Genomic DNA, 22,809 nt, shown 5'->3' with positions numbered 1-22,809 from the left:
TTTAATAAACAAAGTGTGGTCTGCATTGCTCTGCTTATAGCCATTAGATATTATTGCCTTTTGGAACCTTCCAAACCACGCTCTTGGAGATTGCTTCAGTCCATATAAAGCCCTCTTTAACTTGCACACTTTCCTATGAGTCTCTGTAGTAGAATACCCGGGTGGTATATCCATATATACCTCTTCTTGGAGTTCTCCATGCAAAAATGCATTCTTCACATCTAATTGTTGTAAACTCCACCCTTTATTAATTGCACATGAAATAATAGTACGAACTGTGTTCATCTTGGCAACAGGGGCAAATGTCTCCTGATAGTCAACGCCATAAGTCTGAGTGAAACTTTTGGCCACCAATCTTGCTTTGTACCTTTCAACAGTCCCATCTACCTTGTACTTGATCACAAACACCCATTTGCACCCAATAGTCTGCTTTCCTATGGGCAAAGTCACCAAGTCCTACATTTTGTTTTTTTCCAAAGCTTGCATTTCCTCATCCATAGCTTATTTCCAGTTTGAGTGAGATAATGCCTCCTGCCAAGTGTTAGGAATAGAAGTAGAGGACAAAGAGGAAATAAAACTTTGAAATTCTAGAGATAGAGATTGATATGAAATATAATTGGAAATAGGATGTTTGGTGCAAGTTCGAGGCTGTTTTCTTAATGCAATTGGTAAGTCTAAAGTAGGATTAGAAGAAGGGTCAAAGACAGACTCACCTGGAGGAACGGATTGTTCAGGGCCAGGAACCAAAGCTTTTGACTAGCTTGGTTCGAAGGGGTCACTTGTTGCTTTTTTTGATAGGTCTTCAGAGGTCTAGTCTCCCCCTGTATATCATCCACCAGCTGCTCCTGTCCGGTCATTCCATCTTTCAAAGGAGGATCATTTGTAGGAATCTCAGGAGAAATATCGAAAGGAGGAATCAACATTGGAACCTCTTCACTAAAACTCCCCCCTGAAGAGGTGTAGGGGAAAAAAAGGGAATTTGTTCCTAAAACACAACATCCATAGAGACGAAAAAACGACGAGAACTAGGATGATGACACTTATACCCCTTCTGTTGAGGAGGATACCCAAGAAAATGCCCTTTAACCCACGAGGATCTAACTTTCCATGAACATGGTGGTTCCGGACAAAGGCAACATATCCAAAAACCTTAGGTGAGACTGTAAAGACTGCTGTACCTAAAAGAACCTCAAGGGGACAGCGTTGGTCTAAGACTCGGGAAGGCATTCGGTTAATTAGATATGCCGTAGTAAGAACGGTTTCACCCCAAAACCGAAGAGGCACATGCATAGAAAACATAAGGGAACGTGCTACCTCAAGTAGATGTCTATTCTTGCATTCGACAACCCCATTTTGAGGTGGAGTGTTGAAGCAACTAGTTTGGTGTATGATGCCATGGTTTGCTAAGTAGGAAGGGAATGTGCCACCCAAGTACTCAATTCCGTTATCCGTACGAAGGATTTTGATTGTCGCCTCAAATTGAGTCCTAATCATATTATGAAAATTTTGAAAGCACGAGAAAACGTCACTTTTTTGGTGAAGTAAGTAAACCCATGTGGTCCTAGTACAACAATCAATAAAGGTAACAAACCATTTATGACCAGATACAGACACGGACCCAAAAGGACCCCACACATTAGAGTGAATGACTGTAAAAGGAATTTTACTACGAATATCTGAAATAGGGTAAACATGCCTGGTTTGTTTGGCCAAAATGCATGCCTCACAATAAAAATCATTTAAATTGCACATTTTAATCAGATCAGGAAATAATTTGGACAAAATAGGTAAAGGAATGTGGCCAAGACGATTATGCCACTGTAATAAGGTAAAAAGTGCAGGGGAGGTGGAACTAGAGACCGTAGAAAGAGCTGATGGGGACCCATCCATTAAGTAGAGCCCCCCTTTCTGTCTACCATTGCCAATTGTAAGCCCTGTTTCTAGGTCCTGAAACACACAATGAGAAGGAAAAAAAGTTTTGCAGTTTATATCACGAGTAAGGCTACTAATAGATAAAAGATTAGCCGAAAACTTAGGAACATGCATGACATTAGATAAGGTAAGAGAAGGCGAACAGATAATAGATCCTTTCCCAGAGATAGGGGAGAGCGACCCATCAGCCGTTCGAACATCCTGAGCAATAGGGACAGATGAATAAGTATGAAACAAAGTAGATGAGCCTGTCATATGGTCGGTTGCCCCAGAGTCGATTACCCAGGAGGGATAAGTCAAATTGACATTGTGACCAAGGTTTAAAATATCCCACGATACCATACGATACTAGCCGATACATATCCGTATTTGACCCAACGATACGATACATCTCGATACATCTCTCCATTGAATTACACTAAAATACATTAGTTAGAGCGATACAATACTCGATACAGGACGATACGTCTCTTAAAATCACTTGACCGATACGATACTCGATACCGATACTTTAAACCTTGATTGTGACAACCAAAAATACCTGTGGGGATTTGTGGATCAACGACAGAGGCTATACTCGTACTGGAAGTCTCTGGAGAAGATGAGTCAAGTCTAGACATCAATTGGCGAAGGTGTTGGAGCTCATCTGAGGAAAGAGGTGTTAAAGTACTCAGGGTGTCAGAACTGGCTTGATTTGCAGATGTTTGATTGCTGCCCTTGATTCCATTTCTACCTCCTCCACGGGAATTTGTTGGATGTCTATGCAACTTCCAACACTTGTCCTTTGTATGACACTCTTTTCCGCAATACTCGCACTTTACTGGAGGGTGAAAATTGCCAGAACTAGATTTATTATTGCCATAACCAGCCACCAATGCAGATTTATCAGATGTTTGAGTGTGTACCATAGCTGTCCTTAGTATCTAACATGGCATAGGCTTAAGCCAGAGAAGGGAAAGTCTCTCTCGAAAGGATCTGTGCGTGAATTTGATCAAATTCTATATTCAATCTTGCCAAAAAATCATAAACTCTCTGTTTATCTTCCCATTGTTGATAGGCGATAGCATCTTCAACATTCTTCGGTGTAAACTTCCTATAGAAATCTAAAGTCTGGTAATATCCCCAAAGAGTGTTATAGTACTGAGAAAGAGGAAGGTCCTTTTATTATAACTGATTGATTTGCCGTCTAATTTCAAAGCATTGTGCATCATTGCCAACTCTGGAGTGTGTATCTTTAGTAACTTTCCAAATAGTTGTTGCATCAGGAAGGAGGAGATAACTCTCTGCTATGCTAGATTCAATGGAGTTGATGAGAAAACCCATGACCAAGCATTCATCTGTATACTACTTGGAAAGTTGCAGACCAGGTGTGGAAGGTTTTGTAGAAGTCCCATCAAGATGGCCAGTAAGACCACGAGCACCAACAATTAGGGAAATTAAACGGGACCATCTAAGATAATTTGTCCCATTAAGTTTCACAGTGGTTATCTAAGCCAGAGAAAACTCACAATCCTTATGAATGGAAGACATGGGAGACTCTTCAGATGTACTAGAGGAGATATGGGATCAGCCATAATTGCAAGGAGAAATTATTCAAAAAGTCCCTGAACTTTTTCAAAATTTATGAAAAAGTCCCCTAAAATTGTTGCAAATTGCAAAAAAATCCCTGAACTTTTTCAGAATTATGAAAAAATCCCTAAAATATTTTCAAAATTACTCCCACTAATTCACGTGAAAAGTATCTCCTCAGGTTACCTCTCCAATTGGTATATTGTTGAATCAATGTACACTAGGAAATTTCCAGGAAAGACTGGAGGGACACAAACGGTCCGCTTAAATACCAGATTCCTTAGACAAAATTTTATTAGACATGCATTTAATCACCCAATATGTAGTTCTAGGATACCCGAAAAGAAAACAAACACGTGAATAGCGACTTAAAAAAAAATTTCTACAGTACCTCTGTAGGATGAAAACAAAAACTTTCTCTGATACCATGTTGTAATGTGAGGAATTGCTCCTCTAAAAGTATATTATTCACAAGACCCCAATAGGGGATTTATAGTTACAACCTAGTTAAGTCCTATATTAAGTAGGAAAAGGAAATATAGAAATAAAACTTTAGACTTATGAGGAAGCATAATCTTATTCTAATTACAAAACCTCAGTCCATGTTTTCAACAATTACCTTGACAACCATATGCATAAAATGTGATGGGATGTCTATGTTTGTTGGTTGAAGGAGAGAATGTTACAGGCATAGTACTACTGCACTCACAGGATGAATCCACTCTTGGCACTCCTCTTGGCACTCCTCTTGGCACTAAGTTGTACTTTCCTTTTATTGTTAGTTATTTTGTATTTGATGTTTTGAAGTTTGAAATTTATGTACTTTAAGTAGTTAAGTTTATAGTGTACTTCTTGGACAACTCTACATTGATGTTATGTACATTGAATGACATATCTACATTGATTTTTTTAGTATACTCTAATTAGCTTAAATGCAAAGTCCCACCCTTAAATACTCCCTAAAACCTGTCGAAATTTACACGAAAAAGTTCCAAGTTTCCTCGAAATTTCCCAGTTTCCCACCTAGGTTTCCCATTTTCACTTGGTCGAAACTTGAGTTTCCCTCGAATTTTTTTCTATGGATATAAGTATGTATTTTTTTGGATTTTCATGCTCATAAAACCCTCTAAAGAAGAACCTTCATATCTTCCAAATTAGTTAGCAATGCCCAACAAAATTTGCGGGATCATATCCTTATATCATTACCTACATTCTCTCCAAATTTCAGCCCATTTTAACTCCTACGAACTCTACTTTGCCATCTTAATGAATTTATCCCATGACTCTTGGGGCCAAGGAATCCTTGATACCCTTTGAAACATCCCGCATGTGATTACTAAGCCATTCTACATTAAGGCTTAAGCACATCCATCCTTATCAGTGAAATCATCACATCACAGTCCGTATCACAAAGATCCCCATAGCCCATTACGAAAATTTCAATAAACCCTTTCTTAGTCCCATTTGAGCTGGTTCTCTTTTAAAGATCTTGGAAGAACTGGCCCTCATTCAATTGAGGCTACATCAACTCATAAAAGCATAACTAGGTGGTGCTGCCACCTTTTATGGGGGGGGGGAGGGTCAATTGGCAATTTCACCCTTTTGTGTTTGCACATACAACATGCATGCTCCCAAACACTTCTTTTTCTCAATCAAAATTTGAGTCAATTCCAAGACACTTTAAGAGCAGCCCCTTCATCTTTTATTATTATTATTATTATTATTATTATTATTATTATTATTATTATTATTATTTTATTTTTTTTATTTTAATTTTTTATAATGCAACTGAATGGTGGGCCTTATATAGAGGGACTGCAGTGAACTTGAGGCAAGGTCTGCTCCTAAACTTTGCATTTGGGTGCAAAAGGTACTGAAGCTCCTTTTCCTTGATTCATTCGAAGAGGCGTAATAGTTTGGGTTCCTAATGCCTTAATGACTTGGTGTATGTGCACTATAATTTGTGGTTGAAGATGCACCATATTTGCATGGGGATAGAGGACTATGGGTAGTGAATATCATCGATCTCGACAATGTTTTCCAGGGTGGAGCTAGATGATGGAGACTCTAACGTGGATTGGGTGAGGGATAGAGGTGAGCCAGTGTTGGATCAGCCTGGAGGGAGGCTTGACCTTGTTATAGGCTTATAGCTCAGGAGGCTGGTTTTAATGTGGATGAATCTATGGCGGATGAGGGTTAGGTTATCCTTAGGAGGCAATAGTTGTACCTTTGGGCCTACAGGTGGAGCTACTACAGATGATGGGGATTGGTCCATGTCCTTAAGTGTTGCTAGTGGTGATGAAGCTCACCTTTGATAGTTGGACAAGATCTAGACAAGACTCAACCTCTAGATAGACTCGGACTTGTGGTGGGTCTGATGTCGGAGACTCCTACTATTGGGGTTGATACTTGCTGTGTTGGAGGTGATTTGATGGTGGTGATGGCGGTGGTGTGGCAGTATGGACTTCGTAATTCTTATGTGATTCCAGTACCAGAATCATTGAGCCCCATTAGATTCACTGGGGAGACACAATAAACACATACCAGGTAAGATGAGGACCATGTTGGCACACCTCTACACAGGAGCAGGCTCTCCTCATCCACTGGGACTTGGGGTTATTCAAGAAGGCCCCGTGGCCAATTCAAGCCTTATAGACAACCGGTATAGACATTGATAACTTACCGGGTTCTATCGGTAGATGAGTATTTGGGGGGAGTTCATCTAGGAGGGCCTTAGAGCACAGTGAGTCATATTTCAACCCATATGATCAGATGGTTAGGATGGAGAAGTATATGCCTCCCCAGCTTATTCTAGTGTTAACTATGGCTCCCACTCACCATTAGATTCAAAAGTATTTCGATATTGAGTCTTCCTTTATTGATGAGATTTTCTTGTACCCTGTCCTTGTCCCTGCACACCGACCACCATACCTATACTCGACGCCTACGGCACTACAGGATCTTTTGATCTGATGATGGTGGATTTAGTGGGCAGTTGTAGTACGGCACAGTATGGTGACCCATGTCCCGGGATGGTTTATGATGTAAACCCAATTTTAGGGTTAGGGTTTGTATTGAAATTTCCCTAAAATTAAGGGCTCTAGACTGCATAGGGAGGGTTTTAGCACCTGAAACATAGCTGTATCACAATCTCGAGACCTGATTTTTAACGAGGGCTGAAACTTAGGGTTAAGGGTTTCGGCTATGATGAGAGGAGGGTCTATACTTGCTGTATTGTAGTTTCAGACATTGTAAGGTTTTTGGAATGTAGGGGTGTCTAATTTGAAATATTGATGAGATTTTCTTGTACCCTGTCCTTGTCCCTGCACACCGACCACCATACCTATACTCGACGCCTACGGCACTACAGGATCTTTTTGATCTGTATGATGGTGGATTTAGTGGGCAGTTGTAGTACGGCACAGTATGGTGACCCATGTCCTGGGATGGTTTATGATGTAAACCCAATTTTAGGGTTAGGGTTTGTATTGAAATTTCCCTAAAATTAAGGGCTCTAGACTGCATAGGGAGGGTTTTAGCACCTGAAACATAGCTGTATCACAATCTCGAGACCTGATTTTTAACGAGGGCTGAAACTTAGGGTTAAGGGTTTCGGCTATGATGAGAGGAGGGTCTATACTTGCTGTATTGTAGTTTCAGACATTGTAAGGTTTTTGGAATGTAGGGGTGTGTCTAATTTGACTTAGGTTTAGGTTTCAGAAGCTTGAAGATGAGTTGCAGACAATTTAGGGGAAGAAGATGAAGTGCAGGAAATTTTTAGACCTATGGAAACAAGGCTTAATTGGGGGAATAATAGTAGGACTGTTACCTAGGGATGGTGCAATCCTAAGGGAAGAAGAAAAAGAGGTTAAGGGGCTGGGAATAGGGAGTTGCAGCGATTGGGGTTCTAGGGCTTCCGTGGGAAGAAGAGGGGTGGGGAGGATGCTTGGGGAAGTGGGGGATGGGCTGAGGAGGGTCGTAGGGATGAGGGGTGGGGGCTAAGGGGTGCTGCAGGGGGATTGGGGGGCTGCTGCTGTGTTGCGGCAGCAAGGGGGAGGGGTTTACCAAGGTGCGCAGGACAGGGGAGGGCAGGGCAGGGGTTGGAGATGAAGTGGCAGGGGTAGGGCATGCTTGCGTGGGTAGGGAAGAGTGGGGAAGGGGCTCGGGTGCTTACTTACTTGGTAAGAGCTGTTGTAGAGATCTAATGGCTGCTGGAAATTGAGATTTGTTGCTGATTGTAATTGATGAAAGCTCCAAAAAACTGCTGTTGTCCTCCAAATGGAACCTTGACCCTAAATATTCTTAATTTTATTCAGCCAGAATTCAGTTACAAAGAAAGAATAGGCTCTTATTTATAGCCTACTAAAAGACTCTAACAGTAAGTAGGATTCCTTAACAGACTAGGATCCCATCACAAAATTTGGACTCTTGAAATAGAATCTAAAATTTAAAGACACATGCTGAAAATAAAAGATCAACCAACTTAAAACTCTATCCAAAAGAAGTTCACTTGAAAAAGAACTCCTTAGGACACTCAACTACTAACTACTAACAAAGTCAAGTTCTAACTAAAAGAAAACTCCTAAAAGATAGGAACCCTCTTTGTAAAAGAGTTTTATCTTAACCATAACTTAATCAACTCAAACACAACTCAACTTAAGAAGTAAAACCCAAATTAAACTCTAGGAATATATCTGGAGATAATTCCAGCAATAAAAGAGGGCTGAAAATGCCCTAAATACCCCTTCTAGGGGGTTTGGTCAGCCTATGGAGGCTTTTCTTGGAGCCTTCTAAGGGGGCCAATGATAACCGATGGTTTAGGGTTAGCTTCCAGGTAGGATCTTCTAAAGCTGAACCAGCACTTAATTAGGATTTCTTTTGGTGTTTCGGCTAGGATTTTAAGGGCCAATAAGCTGCTGGGAATGTTATTTCAGGTCTGAAATTTACTTGGAATTCAAACTCAGATTTGGAAATTCCAGTCCTTGGCCAACTGGGACTCAGTTAGGGTTTGGGTTTTGGGACTGGATTTTGGTTAGGGTTTAGGATGGGGCCTCGGATTGCTGTTCAAACCTGCTGTGATTGAGTTACAGATCTGAAACAAAGTGATGTTTGAGGTTTAGGTTCGAAATTGGAATCCCAGTGCAACTGGGATTGGGTTAGGGTTTTCAGAAGTGTCGGCCAGTGGGTTTTTGGGCTCTGACTTTGCTGGTTGATGTTTCAGATTTAGGAAAGGTTAATGGGGTCTGGAAGGTCTGGTTAGGGTTTTATGAAGCTTCTAAAAATTCTGCAGAAAGTCCAAGGTAGAAGAAGACTTGCAGAAATGTTCAGATTATGGTAAAATGGGTTGGATAGGTTAATTAGCTTAGGGGTTATATTCTAGGGTTGGTTGTGGTTCTAGGAAAGGGGGAAAGGGCCCAAGAGGGGTTGGGGTGGTGGGTTTAATTCAAGGAGAGGTGCTGCTGCTTGCGCAGAAACCCGGGGGGGGGGGGCAGGGATAACCTATGGTTGCAGATAGGGAGAGTTTTTGTGTTCACTTACTTGATTAGGGTGGAGGTATTTCACTTACTTGTAGTTGAATAACTGCAGAAATTTTTGTGTTCGAATGATTGAAATAATGAAGAAAACCTTGAAGTTGAAGACAATGCGCAATACCGGCCACAAGTCACCCTCCTAGGGATCCCACTAGTTTTCTCAAGTCAATTTCTCAAACTCTGGTTTCATTCAATAATCAAGATTTGGACTAGGCTATTTATGGCTTCTACAATTGAATTGGACTTTAGATAAGGATTCCCTTACCTGTTTGGGATCCAATACTACTTAACTAGAACTTGACTAAAATAAAACCACTATTTAAGATAAGGTTTCTAATTTTAGAGAACCCTATCCTAAACTAATCACATTCACAAACAAATACCGACTTCACTCAGCTACTCAGACTCCAAATTAGGAAATAATTAAAATAGAACTACTTTGTGATAGATTCTTAAATTTAGGGAACCTTATCCTAACAATTCAACACTAACTTAAATGGATTGTAACTCTTAAACTACAAACTCAAACAAAAAAATAATAATAGATCCTTGACCTTGAGATCATGGGGTGTAAAATAAGGACCCATATTAGGCCACAAAAGGGGGCTTGGAAAATCACCAAAATACCCCTGGGTATTCGTCCAACTTTAGGTGCACCTTTGAGTCTGATGTTTGGCCCAATTTTGGGGGGCCCCAAAACCTATGATACATCACTCCACCTAGGGTTTTGGCTACGGTCAAACTCGTGGTCACATCAGATTACCTTAAGTATGCTGATGATGCTACATACATGGAGGTCTCTAATCTCATCTTCTATGAGGTGGGATGCTTATGTGGCACAATTAGAGTGCAATGCACATTGGGTCTGATGGACATATAGTGGGATTGACCTAGGCAGATAGCAGCTTTGTTAGCCCCTGTCTCACTGATTTTCCTTGTTTTTGTATTTGTGGAGTTATGCTTACGATTTGAAAAGTGGTGTACCAAAAAAATAAAAAATTAAAAGAGTTGCAAAGTTTGTGTTTTGTAATTTGTAAAATTGTAATTGATATGTTCAACTTATGTCTTTTGAGTTTTTCATGCACGTGAAGTTTCAACATTTTCACATGACTTTACCGTTTGGCGTGTACAACATAGAAAAAAATCCAAGGGAAACTCAAGTTTCGACTAGGTGAAAATGGGAAATGTTGGTGGGAAATTGGAAAATTTCGAGGAAACTTAGGACTTTTTCGTACAAGTTTCGATAGGTTTTAGGGAGTATTTTAGGGTGAGACTTTGCATTTAAGCTAATTAGAGTATAAAGAACACATTGGCACGTGCATTTTGCTAAAAAAGTTAACGTAGATATGTCATTTGATGTACATAACATTAATATAGAGTTGTCTGAGAAGTACACTATAAACTTAACTACTTAAGTACATAACATTCAATTTATAATTTCTAACTTCAAAACATCAAATACAAGTAACTGACAATAAAAGGAAAGTACAATTCAGTGCCAAGAGGAGTGCCTCGGTAGATCCATCCTGTGAGCTGAGTAGTACTATGCTTGTAACATCCTCTCCTCCAACCAATGAACCTAGGCATCCCATGACATTTTATGCCTATGGTTTGTCAAGGTAATTGACAACTGCAACTTTATAAGTCTAGTCATCAATATGCCTAAGATAACCAGTTTGAGGGAATACGCAATTTGGATAGGGAAGTCCTGATGGAGGGGGTATTTGTCGTGGTATTTGGGGAAACATGAAAGAAAAAAAATTGAAAATTTGGGAATGCTATGAAACTCGCAGGAAAAAGTCCCAGGTTTCCACAAAATTTCCAGGTGTCCACAAAATTTCCCATATTTCCCACAAATTTGAGATATTTTTTTTCTCATGAACCAGCTGAGTTAAACTAGGTTTTGACAAGTTTTGGGGTTTCAACGAAATTTTGACGGTTTCGATCGAAACTTGGGATTATTTTTTTGGTCCCCTAGTTTTTTGTTTCGAGGTTCCCAAAATGCGAAATTTGCAAGTTTTGACCAAATTTTGTTCTATGATGTACACACAACAATCATTGTTTCCTAATTAAGTCATAAGATGACATAATCTCTAGTGTCATAGATTCCTTTAGAAGATATCAATTTGAAGCATATGCTTGAAATCACGAAATCAGATGAATTGCCATACTTGAGTCATAGACCAGATCACTTCAGGGGACATCGATCAAAATAAATCAGTAGGTTGTATGGATTAAAGTAGAAATACAGCATGGATTTACCTTAAAAATCAGATATTTATTTAGAGGTAGGAGATGATAATATCATAGATCAATTCATGGCTCAACATTGAATATAAATTGATTTGGGGTTTAATATCATACGAAAATTGTAGATCTAGAAGAAATTCGAAAATAAAAATCAAATAGGGACTTATCTCATTGGATTAGAACTGAACTAGAGGTTCTCTTATCATGGATAGAAGAAATTGAATTATGGAAATATAGATGGAGGAAGAGGAAAATACATGTAACAATTATGATATTTATTTATCTGTTATTGAATGAAATAATGAATTAACCTTTTTTTGTTTAGCGAATGATAAATTAGGCTTTAGGTACATGGTCTTGTCTAAGGGTTTTATATGCTGAGGCTTTCTTTCATTAATCACTTGCATTAATTTCCAGGATTGAACTTTGGACTTGATGCACTTACTGCTCTGGAGGGAACTTTGTTGCTTGAAGAGATAATGCAAGCAAAAGAGGTTTTCTAGCTTCCTTTTATGTCCATTCAATTTTCTGACCTGTGAATTGGTGCTTGTGTCTGAGTTAGCAAACCATTGAGGTTAAAATCCTCCTGTAAATATTTGAAATGACAAAATACTTTGTGTGAAGGGTTCTTCAGTGAGGTAAAATTGGGCCTGCCCTAAAATCTGCTCAGAAAAGGTGGAAGAAATTCCCTTCTGGGATTGATTTCAACAGGATTTATGGTAACTAATGGAAGTTTGACCACTTCTGAACTTGTTTTTGTTGTTACTTTGTTGCAGCACTTACGCATACAATACGAGAGTTTGTTTCCCATCTTAAGCAGTATCCATCCTGAGATATTTCCTTCAGAGCTATATACATGGAAGCAGTTCCTTTGGGCCTGTGAGCTGTGGTACTCTAATGGCATGCAAGTTATTTTCACCGATGGAAAGTTAAGGACGTGCTTGGTTCCTCTCGCAGGCCTTTTAAATCATTCAGTTTGCTACTCTCTCTCTCTCTCTCTCTCTCTCTCTCTCTCTCTTCCCCCCTTTCCCATAGGTACTTATAAAATACAAGAGCACAATTCAAATTTGCTGCAGAATTTGTTGGGAGACACTAGGAAATTGAAAAAGGGTGCTGGAGGCACTGAAGCATGGTTATGCCCACCAGTCTTTTCTGCCTCAGCTTTTAATCATCCTAATATTAGAGTTGTGCACATTCAGTTTGTTATCTGAATCACTCTATGCACACAATATTAGGTATAATTTAGCAATTCTGCCTGATGGATCAGATTCTTAAGAGTCAGTTTGATCAGGAAATGGGAGCTCTCAATTTCTTATATGCTACCCAGGGCCCAATGAGGTAATGTTAAACTGTGGAAATAAAATTGTATGTTATCTTCAATGGATTTAACGGTGAATGTTGAAATTTGCTAATATTCATGGAGTCTGTTTTCTATAACAGTCTATATGTGCACAAATCGATCTATTATTTCCATTTGTACGGCAACACAACTTTTTACCCTACCCAACCATTAACGATGATGCGTGGCTGTTGTATAGGGAATTCCTCATGAGAATTAATGTTCTCTAGTCATATGGTGCAGTTTGGGAATGTTTCCTGGGACGATTCCAGACATCATAATTGTCCCAGCAGTGGAGGCCTCCACCACTGGGAACACTAGTTTCATTCAGAATGCTTCCATGAAGAATTCTCAGATTGCCTGCTGTTTTTTCGATCTCCAAAGCTTTGAGGACCTTGAGATAAACATGCTTCTTCTACTAGTCTTGCTGGAGATGTTTCTGATTCTTTTTCACCCTCTTTTTGCAGCTGTGCCCACATATACTGCATTATGGAAAAGTAGATCCAGCGACAAAATCTTTAAAATTTTCTCTTTCAAGACCTTGTAAAGAAGGAGAACAATGCTATCTGAGCTATGGGAACTTTTCTAGTTCCCATTTTCTTACTTTCTATGGTTTTCTTCCAAATAGAGATAACCCTTATGATGTCATTCAACTAGGTAGTTTTCTTGCTATTGTGTGTTTTATTGTAAATATTTTGAATTTGGCTTACAGTACTAAACTTTGTGGTCGTCTTTGGTCTTTACAATTATGAGATTGATCCTTTCTGGATGTTAAGCTTTTGTTCTCTAACTAGTTGTTGGCATTTACTATAATCTGAATAGGAGCAATTTTATGGTGTCAGCACCAGTTCCTTTCCATAGATGTGGTCTTTTTGTGTCAATCAGCCTCCCCTTAAATTCATACTAGGAAGTAGAACTTGGTTGGGTCCACTGAAAACTTAATGTAATGAGGTTCTTGTTATGTTGCTTAGTATGTTGTGCAACAGGGGCCTACAAGAAAACCTAGCAGTTTTGTTCTTCAATATGTGTTTGGTACAGAAGACACATGTGGTATATTAATTAGGAATATACTTGTTATTGTAGCTTATTTCATTCTTTTCCATCCGTTTAGCGGTTCTTATTGCTTCCTTCTCTTCACCTCTGCTTTCTACAGGCCTTGTTATTGATTGTTCCTGGTCTGAAATGGTTAATTTTCTTTTTTTGACTCTGATTTTAAGATGTTGAGTTTATTTTCTGGTGACAACAGAAATTTTATAGTTTTATCTTGCATCTCTAAGTGCTGAGTTGGATTAATACCCTATCTTGAATGTTTTTTTATACTTGTGAATAGATGATGTCCATGAACTCTATCTTCTGTATCCATGTGATCGTTAGCAACATGTCAAAAAGCCATCAGTTTCTTAATGAATGATCAAGTAGGTCAATTCATATGCCCTTCCCTAACCTCATATTAGTGAGAATCTTGTGTACTTGGTTCACCCTTTTATAATCAAGCAGATCCAACCCCTTTTCCGTTCCTATTCCTGGAATTTAGTGTTTTTATTTTTTGTATTATCTGGTTACAACCATTCCTCAGAAGTTTATAACATTATTTGGTTTTCCTACTTTAACTGCAGATATGGATGACCAAAATGCAGATGATTCCACTTGTCACCTCATGTCTGACTGGACCACTCATATGGTGCGGGGGACATGGTTGTCAACTAACCATGGTCTCTTCTATTATGGGTTGCCACCTCCATTATTAGATCATCTTCGTAAGTCTCTTGTTGAAGATAAGATGCATTCTGATACCTATGTAAGTTTCCTTTTAATCTTCACAGTTTCTGTTTACTGTTAAGTTTCTTGCCCAGTCTTTTAATTGCTGAAATCAGATTGATATTTTTCTGCCTTGTGCTTCATGATTTCATATCCTTAGTTCCCTCTAGAGAACCAAGATTTGCTATTAGTAAGATGATTTGAATAATCTAAGGCATGCCATTGGCATATCTATTAGTCAATCCAACTCTGATGTAACCAGGGTCAGCAGGCCCAAGGAGGGCCGAAATTTGGGCCCAGAACAGGCCCCTGGGCTTGCGGCAACCATGCCAGCCGTATTCCCTAAGGGGTATTTTGGTAGTTTCATGCCCCACTTTGGGGTTTTTTAAGTCCAGTTAGATTCCTTGCCTCATGAGGAGTCTTGAACTATTTTTTTTTTAATTGATTATGTCATGGTCAAAATAATTAAGAGTGTGGGAATCTATTTGCGAGATTCCTTGTAGATATCTCTTGTTTTATTATTTATTTTTTTATTTTTATAAGTAGTTGAGTCCTGTTAGGTTTTCAAGATTGAGTCCAAGTCTAACTTCTTTAATGTAAGGCTATTTATAGCCCCCACCTCCATGTAGAGAATTCAGATTAATAAAAGTCAAGGCTTGGAGTATTGGGAAGCTGGCCCACGATTTGGGCTAAAGTTTGAGTGAATTTCTGAAATCTCCAGCATCGTTCTGGGTGATCACCTTCTTCAACTCAAGGCTGCAGCAACATCCTAAACCGGGAGGCAGTTAGTGCGTCTTAGCCTCTCTCCCTTCTTCCCTAGCCCATGCAAGGAGTCCCCTACCCCTCCCCTCTATGGCAAGACTTCCCCACCCCTTCCCCTTCTATTGCAGTCCATTACAACCTCTACCCTACCTTGCGGCATCCCCAAGAAACCTTCCACACCCCTCCCAAACCCTGTGGCAACCATCCCCTGCCCTCTTCCTCATTCCAAGAACCCATCCCATACCTAGTTCCAAGTTCCATATCCCCCTTTTTCCTAATTGTTAAACCCTTACCGGCTTACCCTATCCCATCCCACAATTTGATTTGTTTTCCCTCCAAAGTTCCCACCCATTAGGGTTTGTTAAAACCCTAATTTATCTCAATCCACCAGCTCATATTAAGTTTTGCTGAAACCTTGAACCTCCCGCAACCTCCCATAAACCAAGATACACAAGTCTCCAGCCCATCCAAGACTTTATTAACCTTAACTTTGCCACAATTCCTCTCCAAAACCATATCCAAACCATCCCATAGATAACCCTAACCTTATTGATAGCCCATTTATTAGCTGGTTCTACGTAAAGTGTTGGTTGAGTTCTACTAGGAGTTAAACTCTATTAAATTTTTTGTTCATGTAAATTTCTATTTCTTGTTACCCAAGTAAGAGTATTTATGTAATAGTATTCTTTCCACTTTATTATAAATAGAGGTTTGAGATCACACTGATCACTTAAGCCATTCTACCATAATTGGCTTTCTCAACATGGCATCAGAGCCTCGAGACGATTAATGAAGAACAATAATAGAAAAGAAAAGAAAAAAAAAAAGAGCCTCAAGACGATTAGAGTAGAAGAACCACCGCCACTGCTGCGTTGTCACAGAAGCCCATTGCCACTGCTCCTGCAACACCACCACCACCACTGCTCTTCCTTTACCGCCATTGATCATCTTCTTCATTCTTCTCAACTCTTAAAACAGTGAGTTATTTTTTGAAACAAGGAAAGTTATTTTGAACCACCGTCTTCCTTTGTTTTTTCTCTCTCTTCGTCTGAAATGAGAAAGCTCCAAAAAAACTATTTAACCCTTGAATTAACAACCAACTTTAATTGAACCATATTAGGTTTTTCCCTCCTTACCTATGGTTCTATTAGCCAAAAAACAGAAATAAAAAAATACTGATGTTTCAATGGTTTTGTTGGTAAATTTGCATTTTTCTAGGGATCTAATTGTAATTTTGCATAGTTTTTGGAACTTATGTGTAACTTTGCATAGTTTTAGGGACTTATGTGTAATTGTGCATAGTTTTAGGGACTTATGTGTAATTGTGCATAGTTTTAGGGACTTATGTGTAAATCTGTTTAGTTTCAGGGACCTGTTTGCAAATTCAGGTTTTCCAGGGGCTTGTTTGTAATTTCCTATAGTTCCTTCAAATAAAAAAATAAAAAACCAACATGGTGTTCCTTATATGCACCTTTTGAATCCTCTGTTTGGGTGGTTTGGCTATTGTATTTTGTGACGTTTTAGTTTTTTGAAAGGGTGAAGATTGAAGAACTTCAGACAATTTTTTCAACATGGCAACCATGGTGGGAGATCTTGCTCTCGAGCGAGATCTCGCCACTCCAAAATAGCGAGATCTCTACCTAGATGGCGAGATCTCGGTCGAGATCTACCAAAATTTTTGCGCAATCTCGATGGGTTTTAGGGCCCCGGTTGGGCTGAAATTTGGAATTTAGCGTATTTAAGGCCTTTTGAACACATTGGTGGCCTTAGATTTGTGAGAAAATAACCCTAAGTATGTCTTCTAAGTCGACCCTATGTGTAAAATCAAAGTGCTATGAAATGCAAGGTTATTAGACAACATGTACTGTAGAGATACCAAGTAATTCATGTTATTAACTATAAAGTATCAAATAAATTACATATCAAACTATCAAAGAACTTAAATGTCTTCAAAATTTTACAACCATAAGAAGTTTTAGACTTCTAGTAAGTCATAAATCATAATCCATAAGTTCACAATCACAAGAGTATGTGAGTAATAAGATTACAAGACTACAAGACAGCAAGAGTATCACTCAGCATTCTGCATCAACTGATTCTGAACGGTGGCCACATATGACTCCTAAGTCAACTCATCACTGTAGCATGTCACATATCGGTTTAAATGTCACATTAAATTGGTTTCCATGAAAGTGTAGATCAAAGCTTGTGGATCAACATATATTTTTTATCGAGAACTCCTTGTTTACGAAGATCAAGCAAGACTAAGCGGCCGTGTACGAAGAAAAAACCTAAGTTTTGATCGAGAACTCCTTGTTTGAGTTCCAATCACTCCAAAATTAACAGGAAATTTTGAAGGCTATCTACCATGATCTGAGCATAAAATAAGGTCATCGGAAAGATGATCGAACAAATCACATAATAGGATCAATCTGCGGATTCTCACGGATAGATTAGAGTGAATGAGAATCCACTCTAGGAGTAAGAAATCAGTAGATCATGATCAGAGAATAACCTAAGAATAGATCTAACATGGTTTAAAAGTCCAATTATTCAAGTAAGAAAAGGTCATGAAGATCATGCTAGGTTTAACACCGAAATCACACCATGTTGCTCACGGAAAGAATAGAGTGAATGAGGATTCACTCTACTATGAGGATGAAGAAGTAGGCCATTACAGTAGCATAAGAGCTTCCTCACAATCCCAATAAAGAGTAAAAACAGAAGAGAGAATAGATTTAGAGAGAATGAGATCAAATCCTAATGTTGTAGAAGAAGATTCAACGGAGGAATCTCTCATGAATGCTTGGGGGATCTTCCTTGCCCTTGAGAAGAGAGTTCTAGGGTTCTTCTCACGTTCTCCAATAGCTTAGAGGCAAAATGGTACGAATTAGATCGAAGTTTGTATACATAGAGCTCCGGAAACCTAATTTCCAAAAATACCAAATCTGTCTCGAGGGAAACTTTGGTCGCTTGGCTTGTTCGCTTGGGGTGACCAAGGCAATCGTCCAAGCAATGCTAGATAATCAAAAACATATTTTTGGTCTCCGAAAGCCTCATGCTACACTTAGGTCATTTTCCAACTTAAGAAAGGGTCTTGCTTGACTTTATAGGACCTTCTGAGGATGTCATCACTATACTCATAGTCCATCTCCCAAGTCCATCTTCATTCAAACTACATCTTCTTTCAAAGTCAGGCAGGGTTTCCATAATAGGATCTTCATCATCAACCTCAATTGGTTCTAGGTCAGATCCAATAGTTACAAATGAGAGGGCCCACTACTGTCTTTTACCTTGATTTCGGGTCTTCGGACCTACAACATAGATTTTTTTGATTAGGGTTTGTGAGGGATTTCACACTAATTGTACTGTTGGTTATGTTGATGGGATCCTGAAGACTGGCCCAGACCCTAGGTTACATCAGTTAGATTGTCCCAGACTTTTGGTATGTCATCCCCTCAACCCTAGTAACCTTAGGTCCTAGTTTGACCCGATTCTAACCACCCAATTTCAAGATTATACTCCCTAAAACCCCTCGAGACAAGATCCTTCATATCATCTAATTTCACCATCCAAACCTAGCCAAACTTGAGGAATCATATTCCTATATTTTACCTATATTCTTTCCAGGTTTCAACCCATTTCTCTCATCTATAGTCCCTAGTTTTCCATCTCAAGGAATTTATCAACCTCCTATGGGATGGGCTAAGTATCCTTGATGTTGTTTGATTTTCATAAATCCAACCAGGAAACTCAAGAGTTCACTAACCAAATCCATCCTTACCAGCAACATCATCCCATCATAGACCATATTACGAAGAATAACCCCCCCTGCCCTATTTCTCTCTCGCCCATCCCATTAACCAAAACCTCAAGAAACCCTTTCTTAGTCTGGTATGAGTTGATTCTTTTAAGAGATCCAGAAAGAAGACACCCTCATTAAATTGGGGCTGCATCGCAGGATGGATTTGGCAAATGATTGCACTGCCCTATTGGCAAATGCCTTCTACAAGTTGGGGTGGTTGGAGCTGGGAGGATTGCTGGCCCCTTATTAGAACCATGCCCAGCCATACCCATTCTTTTCATATTAGGATCTATGGATTAATGCAACCCCCTATAATAACCTGTAGCAGTTAACTATGGCTAATTTTAACCCCCCCCCCCTTCCAAAAAAAGGAAAAAAAGAAGAAGAAAGAGATTACTATCACTAAAGATATTGCTGATAGGTGCTGTTAAATCTTAGCTTCTAATTTCATTGATTTTTTGGTAACTGAAGTCAAAATCCAACCTTATTCAAATTACTTGTTTTCCACAGAAAAACTTGATGAATGAAGTGGAAGTTCTAAATATGCTCATAGCCATATTTGGTCCTATGGTGGACGGACTAGGTGATCTGGAAGAAGATAATCCCAGGTAGGCATTTTTCCTAGAGAGAATTAAATTTCTTTTTTTAATCTGTTTCCTCTTTCCTACTATAAAGAAGGTTCAATTTTCACAGGGAGAATTTGAGCTGGGACTTAAAGCTAGCATTGAAATATAAAATTCTCCAGAGAATGATCTTATGTTCAGTGTTGGATTCATGTTCTGCTGGTCTTGAATTGTTGAACAACCAATCTAGTCTTACCCAATCCGAACGAGCTGACTAGAGAACCCATAAGATAGCAGGTTAGAATTATGTATTCCATTTCAGAATTTTTCCTGACCCTAAGGAGTTTCGTACTCTTGACTCCATGCTATGAGGTGTTGGTCTTTTTGAGGTTAATAGGACTGATAGTTTACTGAAAGGAGATTCATGTCCCATCATCATTTGATTATGCTGATTGTAGGTTTGATTATGATAAATTCTATTAGGGGCGTATCTTAATTTAGGTGTCCAATTTGGCACACTTAATCTTAATTTTCTTATATATAGGTAGACTTACACTTCTACCTGAAGATTGGCGTAATTTTGTTTTCACCTTTTGAACTTTTAGAATTACATGCGCTTCTCCTGTTTTCCAAAATAGTTGGCATTTAGACCCAAACTATTGAAGTTATAACTTTGTTAATCAAAGTGCTCTTAATGCTAAGATAAATTATTTTGTTTTATTCATCCAATAAATTTTGTATTTTTTTCATAAATTTTGTATTGTTGAAAAAAATTAAGGGAAAACTCGGTCTCCCAGGGTGTTATTCTTGGTTTAGTTTTCTCTTTCCCCATTCAAGTTGGGGTGATGGGTAGAAGTCTTCTCTTTAGGTGTGTGGTGAAGAGGTGGTCTCCTTTTAGCTGTTAACAACCAGGAAATGTTAAGTTTGGTGGACTTATTTGTGAGATTTGCATAATGAAGGGATATATCTTTCATGGCAAAGTCGGGAGATGTGCACGTAAAAGGGTCGAAAAATAATGAAAACTTGATATCATTCTTAGTACCATATGATTCTATATGTTCATTAGTGATATTCCACACAATATTCGCATATTCTGTAGTAGTGATATGCTTTTTAGATCAAATTATCTAATGAAAAAGAATATCTATTCGATAGGAGCCATGGAATGGCATTTAAGAAATGGAAAGAGAAAGCATGCGGCGTTCATCTAAAGATTAAAGATGTGGTGGTCTATGTGTGAGATGCCAAAGCTGACCTACTCGCTGCCAAACTTGACTATGGCCACTTGGCTCTTACATTGTCCTCTAAATTCTAGAAGGTCAAGGGAGAAACCAGGGCAATCCTAACCTATCTGGTTCGTGTGAAGTTAATGGGTATATGATTAAAAAAATAAAAATAATAACAATAGAAAGAAAATAAAAACTATGGTTTGTAGAGGTAAAGCCGTAAGGGTCTCAATTGGGTACCGAAATAGTATAAAAAACAGAAACCATCCATGTAAAATCACATTGTCTCAAATCATTTAAAAAATATGTCGTTTTTACAATATTGTGTGAAAAGAGTTTTCGGTGAGGTATCGAAGGTAATGTATATATCATTTTAGTATAGTTTTTGTATTGTTTTATGCTATTTATGTATGATTATGAATCAAAACCATTTTTGCTTATTGAAATCGAGTCTACTGTTATGATACGATAATGGTTTGTAAATGTAGACACAAAAATGATATGGTAGGGTTTCAGTTTTAGGTATTCATTTTTTGTATCATACTGATCCACATGGTATTACTAATACCGTGCTGTTTGACATCCTTATATATAAGATCCCATGATTTACCATTCTACTCATAGTGAAAAAGAAAAAAAAATGCATATACATCCCTTGAGTGTACAAGTTATTGTGTTTACACCCCTATGTTTGAATTATATATTAAACACATTTTTATTATTAAAATAATAAGATTAAGTGATGACTCAATATCTACTAGATTTTCAAAATTCCCAAATCATCCTGTTCTATCCTCAAACTTATGTTTACTTTCAACGAAAAGAAGAAAAAGAAAGAAGAGAGGAAGGTTTAGAGCAACTATGACTGACTTTTTAAATATTTTTTTTCAATTTATTTTCTCACTTATAAGAGGATTCAAGGCTAAACATGTATTTTTATATTCATAACTAATAATGTTAGACACAGAAATACATCTATTATATAATAAATTGGTGTAATCTTAAGATTGTCACAAGGACTGGGCCATACGCTATGGAGAGGGGCGGGGGAGAGGAAAGCTGTGTATGGATGGAGGCTCGAATTTGAGACCTCATTGGTCTTACCTCTACATAAGATGCAATTATCATCATGCCAAAAGCACAACACAAAATGATTCTATTTGCCATTCATAAAAGATAGATCACATAAGAGCATCGATATTCGATTTCTGAATCAATGATGAGCATCTTGCTCCTTCCATTGGATGAGGTAGAATAAACTGATGGGACATTGCAGCTCTTTTTCCCTAGGAAGATGTAGATCATATCCCTGATCGTAAATGCTTATAAGGGAAAGAGATAGATTTGGGTTTGAATTCTTTTCTTCTCTTTTAGTTCATGTGCAATCATTACACTCAATGAGACTTACAAACTTGGAGAGCCTCAAGCATTACTGGTCCTCTAGATAATAGTCTTTCTTCCATTAAACATGTTGCATATTACATTTCACAAAATAAAATTCCTTTAAAAATGATCAGAAAAGAACAAATCATCGGGAGTTCCTAAGAAAATAGTAGAAGAAAAGGGGCCACGTGGGAGAGAGAAGGGAGTAAAAATCATATTTGGCTTCTATCTTTGAAGAAATCTTTCAAAGAGTGCTCAATGAGTTACAAGATTTAGTCACCTGCAATATTTCCATCTAAGGACATTTGTTGGATATGCCCTAGTTTTTGTATTAAGTATTATACATAACTGAATCACAAAATTCATTGGGCATTCATTGGGAGAGCCCCTCTGATGAGAGAATCTAAATTCATTGTGTATTTACATAATTATAGAATTTCTCTTTGAGGATATGGTTGAGCTGTAGAGGTATCCAATGGATTTAAAGGGATTTATTATGAATTTAATTTAACAATACTTTGTTTTAGTGGTCCTTAATTTAAAAGTTCTCCCACTCGGGTTGAGCCAGACTCTATAGGTCCATGGCCCATTTGATAATGACTATTAAAGGCTGATTAGTTAGCGGTTCTCTCACCACTTAACCAACCCCTACCCACCGATCAATGAAAATAAAAAATCACTTGGATTTCAA

The 22,809-nt window shown here is 38.4% G+C and overlaps 1 protein-coding gene across 7 annotated transcripts in view; it reads left to right on the top strand.

The window, feature by feature from the left end:
- LOC149018676 (SET domain-containing protein) overlaps positions 1–22,420 on the top strand; it is a 42,801-nt gene extending 20,381 nt beyond the window's left edge. Inside the window, exons 8-13 of one of the 7 annotated variants that reach the window (XM_089152822.1) lie at positions 11,700–11,776; positions 12,059–12,256; positions 13,089–13,278; positions 14,238–14,419; positions 19,457–19,554; positions 19,640–20,652. In XM_089152822.1, coding sequence (XP_089008948.1) covers positions 11,700–11,776; positions 12,059–12,256; positions 13,089–13,278; positions 14,238–14,419; positions 19,457–19,554; positions 19,640–19,787 — 893 coding nt within the window. In that variant the 3' untranslated portion in view covers positions 19,788–20,652. The other 6 variants (XM_089152821.1, XM_089152823.1, XM_089152825.1 and 3 more) reach the window with 6 other exon arrangements.
- Positions 22,421–22,809: the final 389 nt, after the last annotated feature.

The sequence above is a fragment of the Hakea prostrata genome, chromosome 4 (assembly GCF_041222555.1).
Source record: "Hakea prostrata isolate BN-2017 chromosome 4, UWA_Hpros_2, whole genome shotgun sequence".
In the NCBI taxonomy this organism is placed as follows: Eukaryota; Viridiplantae; Streptophyta; class Magnoliopsida; order Proteales; family Proteaceae; genus Hakea; species Hakea prostrata.
The sequence above is the reverse complement of the archived record's forward strand: the minus strand, read 5'-3'. Positions and strand labels throughout refer to the sequence as shown.